We start from the raw sequence: 17978 nt of genomic DNA on the forward strand, positions 1-17978 counted from the left end.
TGATGTAACTTGGAATCTTAGCATGATAAAAAAAAAGACCCAAATCACTTTGTGTCCTGCAGGTGGAAAACAGATTTCAACCAAAAGCCATAAATAAATAAAGATTTTTCAGATTTAAAATCCAACATTTTACATTGAGGACTAGTCTCTGCAGTTCTACCTTCACACAATTGAATACTCTTCCTAATGCACTAATCCCAAATCCTCTTTATGCACTTCAATGGGTGCATGTACAAGATATGTGGAATTATTTGTGTTGAAACATTCTTGTTAGAAGCCTTTGAATCACCATTGCACTCCATAGCTCCTTACTACATCACTGTTCACGCCCAAAGCGGTCTGCTTTACCACCCAAACCTCTCTATGCACTGGTTTGAAGGACTTTTCTACATCAGATCCAACAACTTAAAAATGAGGAATCATACTCACATCAATTGCAGTAAACTTCCCTAGATGTCAATGACCCTTCTTTAATCTAGTTTCTTTCTACAGCTGAGATACAGTATCAAATATAAAACAAACATAAAGATGGATTTGCCTGAAGTTCCAAAAAGCTTTTCATTCACATGCATTTATTTTCCATTTTCATCTTATTACCATTTCTTGGTGACTCCAGGCTTGTCAATGGATTTGCTGAGAATGGGACTCAAGCTGCTTTTAGCTGGATCCAGTTTTGCTGTTACCAGTCTCCGGGGCTTTTTAACAAAGGTCCCTGGACCATTCTCTGACTTTGCAGAAGTCTTCCTTTGGACAATTACAAGTTTCTAATAAAAAATATGACAAGGGGGTTAATAAAATAGTTTGCAACTTCTAGAAAACAAATAATTATAGGAAAAATCTTTTGTAGCAAAAGTTTTGCTTTGATGAGGAAAAAAAGTTGCAAGAAATAGATTTTTTGTCTACAAGGTGCTAGAAATTTCAATATGATAATGCAGAACCTAATTCTAGAAAAGTCTAGAAAATGCTGGATTGTAGGTGAACATTCTTAGAAAGTATAAAAAGGGTTATGCATAGGATGATTGCTGTCAATATGGGAAAAAGTAAAGTGCTATCTAAAGACCTTAGGCAGAAATCTATTTATTGTCATAAAGCTGGAGAAGGATACAAGAAGATTTACAAGCATTTGAGTATCCCAATGTGACAGAGAGCAAATGAATCCAAGTCAACAATCTCCCTCCCGAGCTGTGAGGGCGCTGTGTAACAGGAACAGTGTGCCCCGGACTGGATGGTTTGACAGTTCATTCCAGTGTGTATAGTCAGTGTTATTATTTAAAAGCACTTAATAAAGCTTCGTTGTTTACCACTGATCTGTTGCTGGACTGTTGTTTCTAAGCACTGCATCACCTCTATACCTGTGCACTACAAACCACTTTGCCACACCCAATTTCAACTATTGTTTCTATTATCAAGAAGTACAAGACTCATGGTACTGTCACAAAGCTCGGCCTGGAAGAAAGAAGGTTCTTTTACCAAGAACAAGTAAAAGAATTGTGAGGAAGGTTAATAATAATCAGAGATTGACTGCCAAAGATATTCAAAGTGAATTGGCTGCAAGTGGGACTGGGGTTTCCATATCAACCATAGGTTGAGTATTGCATGGTGAAGGACTCAATGGTCACAGGCCAAGGAAAAAGCCACTCTTAGGAAAACGTCACAAGGACATTGCTTAAAGTTTGCAAAATGGTATTTGAATGATGGATATGAGTTCTGGTCAAAGGTTTTGTGGAGTGATGAAACAAAAAACGAGCTATTTGGTCACGCTGATAGTCATTACGTTTGAAGAAAGTCTGGTAAGGCATACAAAGAAAAGAACACCATACCTACTGTCAAGCATAGAGGTAGTAATATCCTTCTATGAGGCTGTTTTTCCTCTAATGGCACATGAAACTTAGCTCTTATACATGGTAAAATGGATTCTATAACATACCAAAAGATACTGTCAAATCATCTGAAACACTCCGCTACAAAACTTGGTTTAAAGCACAACTGGACGTTCCAACACAACAACGATCCAAAGCACAAATCAAAATCCACTTCAGAATGGTTAAAGAAGAATAAAATAAAGGTTCTGGAATAGCCTAGTCAAAGTCCCAATCTAAATCTGTTTGAGAATCGTTGGTATGAGTTGAAGAAGGCTGTACACAAGAGAAGTCCTCGGAATTTGAATGAACTGGAACAATTTTGCGTTAAAGAATGGTCAAAAATCACTAAAGAATCATGCCAAAAGCTCATTGACAAATATCCTAATCGTTTAAAAGAGGTTATTATTGCTAAAGGTGCCTTAACTAGATATTAATTTAATTTTCCTTGTCAGGGTATGAATACTTTTGAATTAGCAGTTTTGGAGTTTTGCAAAAAAATTGCTGAAATAAATAATTGTAACTTTTTTTCCTCATCCACGAATGCAAAACTTTTGCTACAAAAGATTTTTCCTATAATTATTTGTTTTCGAGAAATTTCTAGAAATTATAAATTTCCATTACGGTATGTAAACTTATATATATATATATATATATATATATATATATATATATATATATATATATATATATATATATATATATGCGCAGTTACTGTACTCTGACTTTTAAAACATTGGCTCTTGTTGCATGTCCTGACTACCCATAATTGTATGGCAACAAATAAATTGTAAAGGACATACCATATTCTAGTAAAATACATGGTCACATAGAAACAAGGGGTTTTGCTAAGCATTTACTCCAGTGCTGCTTTTGCCCCAGAACCAAAGAAAGAACCATATGATAAAAACCTGTGGTGAAGGTGGCTTTGCAGTCTTGGGCACACAGGACTTTGCCCTGAGGGGCAGCAGCTTGATGATGTTCGGACTGGGATCAATATTAACTCTCGGTCTCAGCTGTCGCTCTTGCCACATCTTAAGCTCAGCACAGGCCTTTTGATTGACAACAGCTTGATTCATACACATCCTAGGGCCCCTAGAAAATAAAAAAAACCTCTAAGGTTATATATTTATACTTTGTTTTTGCAGATTAAACTACACAGACAGCATAACATGTAAAAACACGATGTTTAATCAATCGTTTAACACAATCGGTTTTCAGGCATTGAATAATTTATACTGTTACAATTATTATTATTATTATTATTTGTTTATTTAGCAGACGCCTTTATCCAAGGCGACTTACAGAGACTAGGGTGTGTGAACTATGCATCAGCTGCAGAGTCACTTACAATTACGTCTCACCCGAAAGACGCAGCACAAGGAGGTTAAGTGACTTGCTCAGGGTCACACAATGAGTCAGTGGCTGAGGTGGGATTTGAACCGGTCATACATCCTTAATATTATTATTATTATTATTATTATTATTATTATTATTATTATTATTATTATTATTACTACTACTAAATGGAAATGAGTGTCCAGTCCAATTTGTCCTTGATACATTTAATACAATATACATGCTAAATCCTATACAATGCGATTTCTAGATTGATAACCTTTTGTGAACAGAGCTAAAGTGTTGCTGGATCAGATGGTAATTCTTACCAGTACAATAAGGTGTTGCTGGATCAGACGGTAATTCTTACCAGTACAAAAGCAGAGGTTCAGTCACCTTCGGCTGAATGTGACACAGGTGTTCTTCAGTCCAGCAGGAGGCGTGCAAAATGAACAGTCTGGAGAGGACTCCTGTGTTCAGGAAATACTCCCCTCCACTCATTAGATACTGTTTTTTCATCTTCTGCAGGTGGCTTAAATGGCAAAATACACAAGAAAATGTTAACATTTGTAACGAGAACACTTTACATTGGTGGTCTTTTAAGATGGTACAGATTTTAAGATGTTACATTTTAATGTTTCACTATTTACTGTAAAATGTTACCAAGGTTCTAAATATATGCAAATGGTGGATTGAAACAAACAAGAAATTCCAAATACAGTAATCAATAAATATAGCACCCCCCAACGGACTGATGCATACTGTATATAATATTGTGCACCCCCTTATGTGTGGAGCGGCAGTCTACCTTTGATAGTGTGCTGTTGTAAACATATGTTCTTAATAATGATGCTTTAAAAGGAAAAGCAATGTAAACATCCCTTTGAATACCTGATTTTCCTTCTTGTATCCTTCGTGACCTTTAGTCTTTCAATATCCATCCACAGATGCAAGTATTTTTCGCCTGGGGTTCCGTGCAGAAACATCTTAAATCTCTCCAATCCCTTTCTACTGCCAAAGTCGTAACTTCTGTAGCCAGCTCCCCCATCTTCATCATCATCATCGTCGCTCTCTTCATTCTCAGACTCAGAAATGGAACTCTCCTCCTCTTGGCTGACTTTCCTTGATCCTTTGGAATCTTCTGTTAGAAGTGCTCTTTGAGGCTCTGGCAGGTGCTCTTGTGCCTCAGAGAGTTCTAGGCCAGCGTGATAATGGACAGTAATAACTCTCTGAGGGTGGCTATGGTCCAGGTTGGCCATCTTATTAATGCTTTCTGGTTCCCCAGACAGCTGCAAGACACAGTTCCTTAGGACTTTGTTAACCAAGGAGGTGGCCAAGTCTTCTAAGGTGCTGAAAGCTGGGATAGTGGGTTCTGTGGCCTCCTCATGCAACTGAGCAGATGTTTCTTCTGTAATATTGACCTCCTTCTCCTCTCTTCCTCTTCTGTTCTCTTCATCCTCCTCCTCCTCCTCATCCTGATCCTCCCCGTCACTTTCAATTCCACTCTCAGATTTGAAATCCAGGTGCATTGTAGAGGGTGTTTGTGAAGGTGAATAGGGAACAGAGACGAAGCAGTTGTCATCCATGCCAGCCCCATGTCCCCGTGTCTCACCAGCCCCATGGTGGGCACTGGCTCTTCTCCTGCTTGGGCTGCTGTGTTCTCCATCAAGACTGTTAGAAAGGTATCCTGCTGATTGAATACCTGAAACAACAATCACGCTTTAGAGAGAATTTGTATTGGCAGTGGGTTAATAACCATTCAAAATCATGTAAAGGATTTTACTAAACCCCAGATAATTCAACGTGGTAAAATACCATATTTACACTTTCAGAGACAGAACTGCTCATGGAATTGCCCTCTAGTCAGTACTGGGACTACAAAGAATTGTCTGAGTGATTCTGGATTTACAAGTGTAAATGTGGTATTGTTTTTATGTTGAAATACAGTGTTTTTGATGTGCTTAGAGTAGCTTACCAAGACTGCTACTGCCATTGGTGTGGTTTGCTTGCTCTTGGTGGGAGAGGAGGTGTCCATAAGTCTGTGTGGCAGACAGAGGCCCCTCTGAAGACTGTGTAGTGACCAAGTCCTGACTTTGCTTGGCTAAGGTGAACCACTCCTTAGTCTGAGTAACTGAGGACTAAAAACAAAAGATGCATCTGAATAAGTTAAACCACACAAACTTTACTGCTTGTGCACTTTCACAAAGCATGTAGCCAACTAAGTTTACAAAAAAGACAGCAGTAATATGTTGATGTTACAAAGCTTCAGTTAATTAAATCAGAATGACAAATATACTGTTTGTTTCTTGCTAGTTGTGTAATATTAAGTTATTTTTTTTATTTCCTTTTACAAAAAAATAACTGAGGTAAATGCTTTGGAAAGAGGACCAGACTGTCAAAAGGTGTTGTATTTATTTATTTATTTATATATATATATATATATATATATATATATATATATATATATATATATATATATATATAAAATGTAAGTTCTGAGCAAGCAGAAGTCCATTCAGTTAAGAGCAGTATAATAATGTAATTTTTGTGGTGAGAAGCTTTTATACAAGCTTCAGACTTCAATGAAAGTATGCATTTTAATTGTCAAAAACATAACATTACCTGTCCAAGTGAGACATAGAACTTCCTTATGATTGCCTCATGCTCGTCGTCACCTGTAGGGGGGGCACTTGTTTCTGTGCTGACAGACCAAGGTCGATAGGATGGGTCTATCTGTAACTTTTTGCCTTTGCTGCTACATTCTACCTGAGACAGCAACTTGGCAAATCTATAGTTAAAAAAGAAAACAGAAAGGCATTTATCAACAAAATAAATTCAAACAATTGGCCCTATTGTATTAAAGCATTAAACTGTTCTATGTTTTGTTAAAGAAAACAACAAGAGTTTTATGATCAAACTTTATTTAGTCCAAAACAGACTTTTAATAACTCATGAGCTAAAGCTTTGTGAATAGGGCCCAACAATCACAAAATAACCATCAAATAATACTAGACACCTCATCTGAGTTTTAGCAATTACTAACTACTTTTGTTGCAATAAATGTATTGTTAAGATTGTCCTGTTCCGTTGTCAATAATGTTTGGCACATTTTTATAATGTAATAGTATTTTTTCTTAATTTTCAATTTAATTTATGAAGTGAACATAAATTCTCAATTAACAAAAGGAAAACAGCTGTAAAATGTATTTTAATTTGTTTCAGTTTTAGTTTAGAGTTGTCCATTGGTTGTTACCAGGTAACAACTAATCCTTATCATAAGAAGGAAGCAACTGTGAGATTTAATCATATTGTGTCAAATATAAAAGGGGTGGTTACAATTGCAACAAAAGCCTGATTTTACACAGACTTTTATAACAAAGTGAAACTAGAAGAATGAACTTACATGGGGACTCGATAATGAGGTTATAGCTTCACAGGCACTGAAGTGAAATTAATTTAATTTTGCAATTCAGGAAGCAAATCAGAAGAATAATACAGTAACATTGAAGGCAAGTCTTTCCTTTTTTTGCATCATGATAAAGGTAAAGTCCAACTGCAAATAGTTACACAGCAAACAAATGCAGCACAAGCCAGGACCTGTTTGTTAAAAGTCCTTGTCTTACACAAGACTCCAAGGACAAGTATTTCCAAGTCTACTTAACCCTGGATGAGCATTATGATGATAGACATGCAAAGGCTGAAAGCTTGAAGACCAAGATGCATAACCCCATTTTTAACAATTAAAACCAACAACCAGCAATGTTTAGAAATACTAACGAGTACTGCATTGAACGTGTTTACCATTCATCACATCAATTAAAGAAATATCAAAGACAGTGCTGAAATGAAATTAAAAGAGTTTCACAAGTCATAACTGACCAGTGCAATACATTTGATTATTACCTGTATTCAAAGTAGCAGTCGCTTTGCAGGAATAATGGAAGCCTCTCCTTTCTTATCCACTGAACACCCTGTTCCCTGTCCAGACACTGAAAACATGTGATTATTTAGCCGTGGTTTAAAAAGAAAATATTAGTTAAAGATGGAAGTGAACTACCCTTAGTGTGCCAATGTAGCTCACAAATTATTTATCATTTATTATCATTCCCCCATCATTATGAATTTTGAACTCAATCTCACAAGTCATTCAAAGTTACAAACATCACAAGATTTTATAGAAACAATCAAACATCAATTCACAAAATATATAATCATGAATATATCATGATTATAAACAAAATATAATCATGATATATTCTATTAGTGTATTAAAAAAGGTTTATACAAATCCTAAGAAAATGGACAAAGATCTGCAGAAGTTGACTTGTGACCCCAAACCCCAGTGCCAGTACAGTCTGTATAATCCTTGAAGCATTTCCTCTCAAAGATACTTTGTATCAACTGATTAAAACATGACATTTTCAGGAACACTCAACACAGCTGAAGCAATCCTAGAACTGCCATGAAAGTGGGATGTCACATGCATGTGTTTTAACAAAGTGAAATGAACAAGGAAACAAAAACAATGTAAGCTTGTCATAGCTTTTAAAGGCCAGATTCACATCCCAAACTCTTTAATAAATTAATAAAATGGTCTAGAAGTCTAAACGTGACTGATAAATCAACACACTAGAAAGAGAAAGAGCTGAAACAGTAATGCAACCAGACAGTCCATTGAAAGTTTCTGAGTCAGTGAGATAACAAATGCTGTGTGACTTGATGATTCAGTAACACATGCTGATATGGACACTCGGCAACTAGTCCAGGTGACAATCGACTAACAGCTGAACTTTAAACATCTAGACTGGTGTATTACAGGTTATTTATTATGTTTACACACTGGTACAAACATGTGTACACTGGAGATATTGAAATTAAAATAGCCCCAAATCCAAGAACACCGTTTTGAAGACTGCACTTAAATAGGTCAGGACAAGTATATTAGCTGCTAATATTGAAAATCATTTAGTAAATTATTTAAACTAATAACTGGGGAGGGGAGGTTGTTTACGGAGGGCTGCTATGAATCAAAACAGAAAAGAATCAAAGTTATAATATCTAACCAGGTTTATTACCCACTGCTGTTACCACTCAGAGGAGTGTGTTCTAGTAATTTGTTACACATCTCTGTCACCTCTGTTAAACCACATGCTCCTGAAAATACTATTTTACGTCTGGCTTTATTTAATGGTAGATCTCTGTCAAATAAAGCACCCCTGATCAGTGAATTCATCACGGATTATAACCTTGATATTTTATCTTTAACTGAAACTTGGCACGGAGTTGATGACAATGTTTCTTTGATCGAGGCTTCTCCTCTAAATTACTCTTTTCTTCAGAGTGCTCGTCTTACTGGTCGGGGAGGTGGACTTGCCACTTTCTTCTTAAAATTCTTAAAATCAAACAAGAAATCTTGAAGGGATATTCATCCTTTCAATTACTAATGCTAATTACTGATAACAAATTACCTGTTCTTATTGCAATTGTATATCGTCCACCCAAGTCTAATTTACTTTTTTTGACTGAATTTGGTGATTTTTTATCTACACTGTCTGTTAAATATGATAGGGTTCTTTTATTGGGTGACTTTAATATCCATGTGGACATTGATACTGATTCTAATGGTTCCGAATTTTTGAAGCTATTGGATTCTCTAAATTATGTACAGAATGTTAGGGGTGCTACTCATAATCGTGTGCATACTTTAGATCTAGTGATTTCTCGTGGTTTGGAAGTATCAAAATATAGTAACTTCTGAGATTAAACTACCCTTAATTGTAGAGAGCCAGACTCGTATAATTAAAACTCGGGTAATTAACTCATTAACAGCTACAAAGTTTTGTGAGGCTTTTAATTTATTACCAGCTGCTCAGGCTGTATCAATAAATGAGTTAGTTGACACCTATAACACCTCCGTGACTAACATTTTTGATACTATAGCTCCAGTTAAAACACGGAGGGTGTTTTCCAAAAGAAGCACTTCCATCTTTAAATAGGAACGCAGATGGAAGAAATCCAAACTGCATGTTCATGATCTTGCGTGGAAAAGCCACCAAGTTAAATATAAGAAGGCTAGATCTTTATACTATTCTAACCTAATTGAAAAAAATAAAAATAATCCTAGATTTCTTTTTGCATCTAAATGAGTAAATCCACCTTCTATTAAGTCTACCTCTAATATTGATTCAATTTTTAGTTGCACTGAGTTTTTAAAATTCTTTCAAAATAAAATTCTTTACATTAGAGATCAGATCTTACAGAATCCTTCTATTATGGACCTTTCCTCCTACTTTGAATTAACTAGACCTGATAAAGTTATGATGGAGGCTTTCTCGTTGGTTACTTTGCAAAAGCTGACAGCGTTAGTTAGGCATATGAGACCAACCACTTGTGCCCTTTGTCATGAACAAATCTAAAACCTGTCTTTCCTTGTACAAGATGCGATCACCTTTTTTGAGTGAAAGGTGTATGCGGCAGAGATAGATGTCTCTTTAATAGAAACAGTTTAATTTATTTGAAGTCTTCCCACTGATGATGGGAATGGGAATGTAGAGATGGGAGCGCAGCTAACAAGATTTAAGTTTTTGCAGGTATCAGGCTTTTAAAGACACACCTGTGGTGGCTTTGACAAACTCACTGAGAGCAGAAACTGATTATACTGTAAGATGGGCACATTTGGGTAAACTGGAATGCGAAGAAGGTATTCCTGCTAGACGTATCCAGATATTTTGCAGGTATCAAGTGGAGGCTAATGTCCCTCATACCTGTGATGTGAAAAGATGGCTACCTTATCCTGTCTTGGCCTTCACAGAACCACTCAGAGCTGAACCAGAGAGAGAAGTTGAATCCTGCTGGAGCAGGGCTGACTTGCTTGACATCAATAGGAAATCTAAGACGTTGAAGTACCCTACTTATAAATGTGTTATGCTATATTGTTTGTGTTAGTTCACAATAATATACTATGATGTACCTTGTTATTAATCTACTGTATTATTGTTTAAAATATTCTTTGTAACCAGTAACAATGTTATTAGTGGAATTTGATGGAATCTGTGTAGAAGGAAATTACTGGAAAATCATGCTAGCATGCTGAAAGCTTGGAGCCTGTCTCTTATCAAGAGGTAGGATCTCTAAAATAAACATAAAGCCTCTTTGGCATTGCGAACCAGTGGAGCAAAGGAGAGCAAACTCTATAAAAATAGCAAAAAGTGTAGGGACAGATAGAATTGAATTAAAGGAAATAGTGGTTTGTGATTTTTTAAGTGCATCAGCAGAAGGTTTAAGAAATTGGAACTAAGAGAATATAGTGCAAAAATGAACTTAAAGAAAAAACTTTAGTCAAGGCAGAATGGTACCAGTCTGTGTCAAGCATATAGTAGGCTTGCCAAAAAGAAGGTAATTAATCTTGGTAACCTTTGCTTGTTTGCAGTACCAGACGGAGGGTTATGTTTGGGGTTTGAAATCCAAGGTTGCTATAATGAGTGATCTTTTACATATAAGAAAATACCTCCTGGTACCAAGAGAGAATAACATCAGTTCAAAAGTTCACCTTACATATTTTGGAGATGTAGGAGAGATGGACTAGGGGATGATGGCTAATTAATTTTATGGAGGGAGTTGCCGGGTGTTTTGAGAATGTTGTTGACTTGAGGGACAGGAGCTGTTAAGGCTGATTATTGTTTAAGGCTTAATTGAAACTTGACGTAAGAAGCGAGGCACAAAACTATAAAAAACGAGGTAAAATCCTAGTCAAGAGTCACCAACTTGCTAACTACAAGTTGTGTGATACATGCTCTGAAGATCTCTGATCAAGCTGATTGCTGTTGGTGTCGTGTTCAGAGGTCTTTGCCTTTGAAGACAGTTCCTGTCCTTACCTTATACTCTACACTTCCATATATAATTTGGGAGGTAAGAACTATTTGGAATTGATATCTCTCCTATATTGATGCATTGCTATAAGGTATATGACTTATGTTTTAGTCTATGAGAATGACATATTGGATGTTTTAGGACTTAGCGGTGAGCGTCTTTAGTTTTATGCATGCGTAGCCTTAGAGCAAAACATGTTGTAACCATAAAATGTATTTGAAGTATTAATGCTAACAACTGTTAAGGCACTGGACCACCCAGATCGCCTGTCAGCTGGGATTCGACGTAGTCTGTAACTACTCAATCCATTTTTTAGCAGTTAATAAACCGAATGAGGTACTAATACTACTCTGATTCGTTAAAACTTCAAATCAAATGAGTCTGTGTGAATTTCTTGATTATTAAAAGTCATCTGGATACGTAGCAAGCCCAGTGCACGAACAACCCACTTACAGGAGTCCGAAACACCTTAATGTCCTCCTGAATGTCTCCCGAGTTTAAGAATGTGCTTAGAGTATATATATAAATAAAAAGAGTACGTGCAAACCTGACACCTTGATCCTATTTCTACTAAACTATTAAAAGATGTATTTAGCATTTTAACAATTATAAATGAATCACTTTCATCTGGTATAGTTCCCTCTGCACTTAAGGTTGCAGTGGTTAAACCCCTGCTTAAAAAAGTAATTTGGAGGGGCTCCCGAGTGGCGCATCCAGTAAAGGCGCTCCACGTGGAGTGCAGGATGCACTCTATAGTCTGGATGTCGCAAGTTCGAGTCCAGGCTATTCTTTTGCTGACCAGGGGGCGGCGCTCAATTGACCAAGCACCGCCCGGGGGGAGGGAGGGTTAGGTCGGCCAAGGTGTCCTCGGCTCACTGCGCACCAGCGACCCCTGTAGTCTGGCCGGGCGCCTGCGGGGCTTGCCTGTAAGCTGTCCGAGAGCTGCGTTGTCCTCCGACACTGTAGCTCTTGGGTGGCTGCATGGTGAGTCCTCAGTGTGAAAAAAAGCGGTCGGCTGACGGCACACGCTTCGGAGGACAGCGTGTGTTCGTCTTCGCCCTCCCGAGTCAGCACAGGGGTGGTAGTGGTGAGCTGTGCCTAAAATAATTGGCCATTTCCAAATTGGGGAGAAAATAATAAAAATAATTGGCAACGACTAAATGGATTTCGATCTGCACATAGCACTGAGATGGCTCTTGTTAGGGTAGTAAATGATCTTTTGATAAGCTCTGACTCTGGCTTTCCTTCAATTTCAGTTCCTCTTGATCTTAGCGCTGCCTTTGACACCATGAACCATTCCATTCTATTAAACTGGCTTGGGAGTTTAGTGGGTTTGGCAGGCGCTGTCCATTCTTGGTTCAGGTCTTATCTTTCCGATAGGTTTCAGTACGTTTCTGTCGGGGAGATGAAGTCTGATTTGTCAGAGGTTGTCTGTGGTGTTCCTCAGGGTTGTATTTTAGGTCCCCTTTTGTTTTCATTATATATGTTGCCTTTGGGTGATATTATCTGCAGGCATGGAGTGAATTTCCATTGTTATTATTATTATTATTATTATTATTATTATTATTATTATTATTATTATTATTATTATTATTATTATTATTATTATTTATTTCTTAGCTGACGCCCTTATCCAGGGCGACTTACAATTGTTACAAGATATCACATTATTTTTACATACAATTACCCATTTATACAGTTGGGTTTTTACTGGAGCAATCTAGGTAAGGTACCTTGCTCAAGGGTACAGCAGCAGTGTCCCCACCGGGATTTGAACCCACGACCCTCCGGTCAAGAGTCCAGAGCTCCACACTGCTGCCCTGCATTGTTACGCAGATGATACTCAGCTGTACTTGTCTTTCAATCCAGACAATCCCTCTACTGGGGCGCTATTAGCTGCTTGCTTTGCGGACATAAAGTGTAGGATGTCACAGAATTTTCTGATGTTGAATTCTGATAAAACGGAGGTCATGCTTGTGGGTTCACAGCACCAATTAAAAAACGTTGATTTATATAAAATAGATCTTAGCAGCCTTTCCTCAGAACTAAAACTTGAAGCAAGAAATTTGGGGGTCATTTTTGATCCTGTTCTATCATTTGAGTCCCATATTAGGAAAATTACTAAAGCATCTTTTCATCATTTGTGAAATATAGCTAACTAAAACCAGAAAAGGTGAACATATTACTCCTGTCTTGGCCTCCTTACACTGGCTTCCTGTGCAGTTTCGAATTGCTTTTAAGATTTTATTTTTAACTTATAAAGCCCTTAATGGATTAGCACCCAGTTATTTACAAGAGTGTTGATCCCATACATTCCTAAACAGAATCTTAGATCTCAGGATGCAGGGCTCTTGGTTATTCCAAGAGTAAATACAAACAGTATGGGAGGAAGGGACTTTTCTTATAGGGCTCCTACATTATGGAACGCTCTGCCTTTTTTGTCAGAGAAACTAGGAGTCTTGCTGTTTTTAAGTCAAGAGTGAAGACTTATTTATATACACAGGCCTTTTTATTATAGTCTTTTTATTATTACTGTTTTTTGGGGTTTTTTATAAATATGATTGGAAATGTATTTACTTTTATTTAAAATAGTCTTGTTATTGTCTTTTTTATGCTATTTTAATGTTTTATTATGCTGTGTGTATTATGTTTTTTGTAAAGCACCTTGGGGTCTATGACGTAAGGTGCTATATAAATGAAAATAAATAAATAAATAAATAAATAAAATTTAGATAATGCCATAAAACTGACAAAGGAAGACAGAACCAAGACAGTAGAAATGACCAAATGATGAAATATTGAAAATATACTTTGCAAATCTTCATGTTAATTGCTTTCTGTTATTTAATTTCCATATTAAAGGTTGTGTCTTTTGCTCTCTCCCTCAACCCCAGCATAACAAGCTCTCATTACCATGTGTCACTGGAATTTAAAACAGGAATTTAAAAAAAAAAACGTTATCAGCTATTGAATAAAGTCGATTAACCCTTTTTCCAATTTGATTTTAAAAACAGTATATATTATAAACAATGCCAGGTGACTTGTGCTATCTATTATTATGATTATTCAAAATATAAATCTCTGATAGCAAAACAAGCTGAGGGTTCAGAGATGTCATGAACCACAAGACCACAAGACTTTTTTCTTATTATTATTTTCGTCATATGTTATAATATACCAATACTGATTGAATGAGAGAGTCAGAACACATGCTATTGATAATAACTAAACATGATCAAATAGTAACAATACTAATAATAATCATATTAGGAGCCCGCGCCTTCTTCACCCTCGCCCCGCAGTGGTGGAATGACATTCCTACAGACGTCAGGACTGCCCAGTCCCTGACCACCTTCCAGCACCTCCTCAAGACTCACCTCTTCAGACAGCACCTGTAGAACTCCTCTTTTCCCTCTGGACACTTTACCACTCTTCCTTAATGCGCTTTACTTGCACTTATCTGCTCCCTATTTTACTGCATTTAATCCTGTACTTTAGAGTACTGTAATCTGTCACAAGTGTTATTTAAACTGTAGTATTTTGTATTTAATTATATCCTGATGTAACTATCACTGACACTGTTATCTGCTCCGTTATTGAATCGTATTTTGTCATATACTTGTACTTGCTAGAACCAAACTCATTGTATTTGATCTTGCTCTTAATTGTATTATTACTTGTACTGTGATTCTTGAAATGTATTTTTGTTTACGACTGTACGTCACCCTGGGTAAGGGCGTCTGCTAAGAAATAAATAATAATAATAATAATAATAATAATAATAATAATAATAATAATAATAATAATATATCATCTTACCATCACACTGTAGCTGTTGTCAATATTAAGATCTTTGGGGGGTTGGGGTGGTTTGAATGGAGAAAAATGATCAGCAGTCCTTCTTGTGACATCACAGACAGGGTTCTTTGGTTTATACATACATAGCAAATCATGTATCTGGTTGTTCAGAGATTCCACAGCATCACTGACTACTTCAAAGGCACCACTGTCTTTATTAAATCTTACAGGTTCTGGAAAGGTCTGTGGAAAGATTTCAACAAACAAGTAATACAGTTTTTGCAATGCCCCAAACCCTGATACCATGCTGCATCATTTTAAACTAATATGTATCACTCTAATGCACCAGATACTCATTCTTCTCATTAATGTTTCTATTGAACTCAAGGTAAACAGTAAACATGGTTTCAAACTAACACTAGCCCTGTACTTGGTCCTGGGATTCAGAACTTTCTTCAATAAACTTTTGTACTTGATTTTAGGTATAGGTATCCGTATTCACGTTTTTTGCAATTGTTCTTATTTGAAATCGTTCTTATCCATTTATTGTACTTACTACATGCTCTTAATGGACTTTACTCATATAAGCAAATATTTTTACTATACGTTTAACTACTCTTAGTCGAACATACTCTTAAATGTAATTATTTACTATATTCTTTATTTTGCTCTTATTTGAATTTAATCTGATTTTCTACTGATTTTACTGGTCTTATCTGTAATGTGATATTCTATAATGTGATATTTTGTAATGTGATACTTTGTACTGTGATATTTTGTAAAACTGTAAGTCACTCTGGATAAGGGCATCCGCTAAGAAATAAATATATAAATAAATTATTATTATTATTATTATTATTATTATTATTATTATTATTATTATTATTATTAATAATAATAATAATAATAATAATAATAATAATAATAATAATAATAATAATAATAAAGTATAATTTCTCTTCCCTAAAAGCTCATTAATAACTCTTATGAATAAGCCTACAGACTCAGGAGTAATCTATTCATACTGCGATAAGAGCTGTAAGTTCAGAGCAGATTTACCAAAAGCCTGATTGTTCAAACTCCTGGCACCTAGTAGTTTTAATAATATACCTCAAGAGTTCTGAAACCCAGGACTTGGTACAGGGCAAGTGTGAGTTTCGAGCTCTAAGTAATGAATGCAAACCCTGAACAGTTTAGGAGCTTTCGTTGAATTATGACCCAGAGGGGAAATCCAATCTACACTTCAATCCAAGTATTGACCAGGCCTAGCCTTACTTGACTTCTGTGCTCTAGTGAGTTGCAAATCCAAAGTGGTATTGCTTTGGTATTGGAGGACCAACCCTTTCAACAAACCACGTCAGGATGGAAATAGTCATTCGTCTAGTCATGAATGCATTCAATATCATACAACAGGAATTGGTACTGTTTGTATGTCTAAAAGACTCCCTTGATGCGATAACAGTATTACAATAATAATGACAGCTGTAACATGACATATTTGCATGAAGTCATGAAGCCATAAACCACTTCGAGCAAGTGATACTACCTTTATAAATGTTTATCACGATAAATGTGCATGGTATTTTTACAATTTTGCCATGGCCATGTTTATAGTATGCATTTACCACATTTCAATAGTTTGCCAGACAGTTATCTGCTTGTGCATGTGTTCTTGAGGTGGATATGATTTAGAAAAATATAATTCCATTTATAACTATAAACATTTTCATATAGTTAGGGTATTGTTAGGGTTATGTTAACGCTGACACGTTTGTAAACATCACTTTTCAAAAAACCCACTGTAGTTGTGATGGTATTACTACTGTACTTACCGGGAGACTCATGAACTCATTGAAATAGTCCACAAGCAGGTCATCTGTAGCTAAGTAGTCCTCCTGTATAATATGCATTGAAAGAACCACACAGTAAATTGTGAGAATTGTGGGGGGAAAAAAGACACCTTGAAAATTAGAACACATATTGTACATGCAAATCTTGTTCTAAGCAGGGAATACAACTGATTTGATGTTGTCATGTGAAATACCTATTCACGAAGCATTTAATCCTATCCCTATTGAAACACGTTGTATGGCGAAGACTCAGCACGTCACTGAAGACCCATTCAAGCACATTTTTTATTTTTCTACTTTTGGAATTTACTGTTATGCCCTCATTCTCAGTGGCCTTTTTACTAGTAAATATTACATGTAGATATTTGCATTATTTATATACAAACATCATAACAATCTGCGGCGCGCATTCTGTATGTGACCATCACAGTCTGAACATACCGGAGCAAGTTGTGTACTGTCTGCAAAGTCAACGCTTTTTGTATGCTTTTCGGTTATTTTGTAGCTATTCGACTTGGTGCGCTCTATCCTTTTCATGGTTTCAACCCGCAAAACATCGATTTTGCTATTTTGGTGGTGGAGAATATAAAAATAAGCATTTAAGACAATAAATAAACAATCCCTCCATCATGTCTTACTTACAAAATTGTTGTCTGTGATATCTGGAGGCTCTAAAAAACATTAAAATGTGTTATTATGACAAATAGTGTAACATAATATACATTACTTATAACAAACCTAGCTCATAAAATCCATATATATATATATATATATATATATATATATATATATATATATATATATATATATATATATATATATATATATATATAATACTTTCACATTTTGTAAATATCTTTTGCAATTCTGAAACATAGCGTGATAATTTTAAAAGGTGCACAATATAATTCAAATAACTTAAAAGAAGTTGCTTAACTTAATAATTGATTTCTCACCGGTCGTAAGTAGCTTCCCCAACATTGCCTGTGGCATAATGGCTTCGTTTTCACACGGGTACATGCATAAAACCGATTTTAAAACTGTACAGATGAGCTGGTGGTTTGCAGATGGTACTTGTCTGAGAAATCATATACGTGTTTTTTTCTTATTAAAAAAAAAATTGATAAGACACTGTTCAACCTTGCCCAGAATACACAATCTCAGTCTGAGCGCTGAACACACTGTGTGTAATTACAAAGACACTTCTGGGTTGCTATGGAGCTGCACACAATGCTGTAAAAGAAAAAGTATTTGACACAGAAGC

The 17978-nt window shown here is 36.0% G+C and overlaps 1 protein-coding gene across 2 annotated transcripts in view; it reads right to left on the minus strand.

Annotated features, from left to right (window-relative positions):
* The window catches only part of LOC117435596 (regulator of G-protein signaling 22), a 50098-nt gene extending 32215 nt beyond the window's left edge, over nt 1–17883 (minus strand). For both annotated transcript variants that reach the window (XM_034058911.3, XM_034058910.3), the window contains exons 1-11: nt 17671–17883; nt 17357–17385; nt 16697–16759; nt 14886–15107; nt 7101–7186; nt 5820–5985; nt 5173–5335; nt 4089–4899; nt 3568–3729; nt 2771–2954; nt 598–764 (exon numbers count right to left, since the gene is read on the minus strand). In XM_034058911.3, the coding sequence (XP_033914802.3) occupies nt 598–764; nt 2771–2954; nt 3568–3729; nt 4089–4899; nt 5173–5335; nt 5820–5985; nt 7101–7186; nt 14886–15107; nt 16697–16759; nt 17357–17385; nt 17671–17734 (2117 nt within the window). In that variant the 5' untranslated portion in view covers nt 17735–17883. The remainder of the gene's footprint in view (nt 1–597; nt 765–2770; nt 2955–3567; nt 3730–4088; nt 4900–5172; nt 5336–5819; nt 5986–7100; nt 7187–14885; nt 15108–16696; nt 16760–17356; nt 17386–17670) is intronic.
* Nucleotides 17884–17978: the final 95 nt, after the last annotated feature.

The sequence above is a fragment of the Acipenser ruthenus genome, chromosome 3 (assembly GCF_902713425.1).
Source record: "Acipenser ruthenus chromosome 3, fAciRut3.2 maternal haplotype, whole genome shotgun sequence".
Lineage (NCBI taxonomy): Eukaryota > Metazoa > Chordata > Actinopteri > Acipenseriformes > Acipenseridae > Acipenser > Acipenser ruthenus.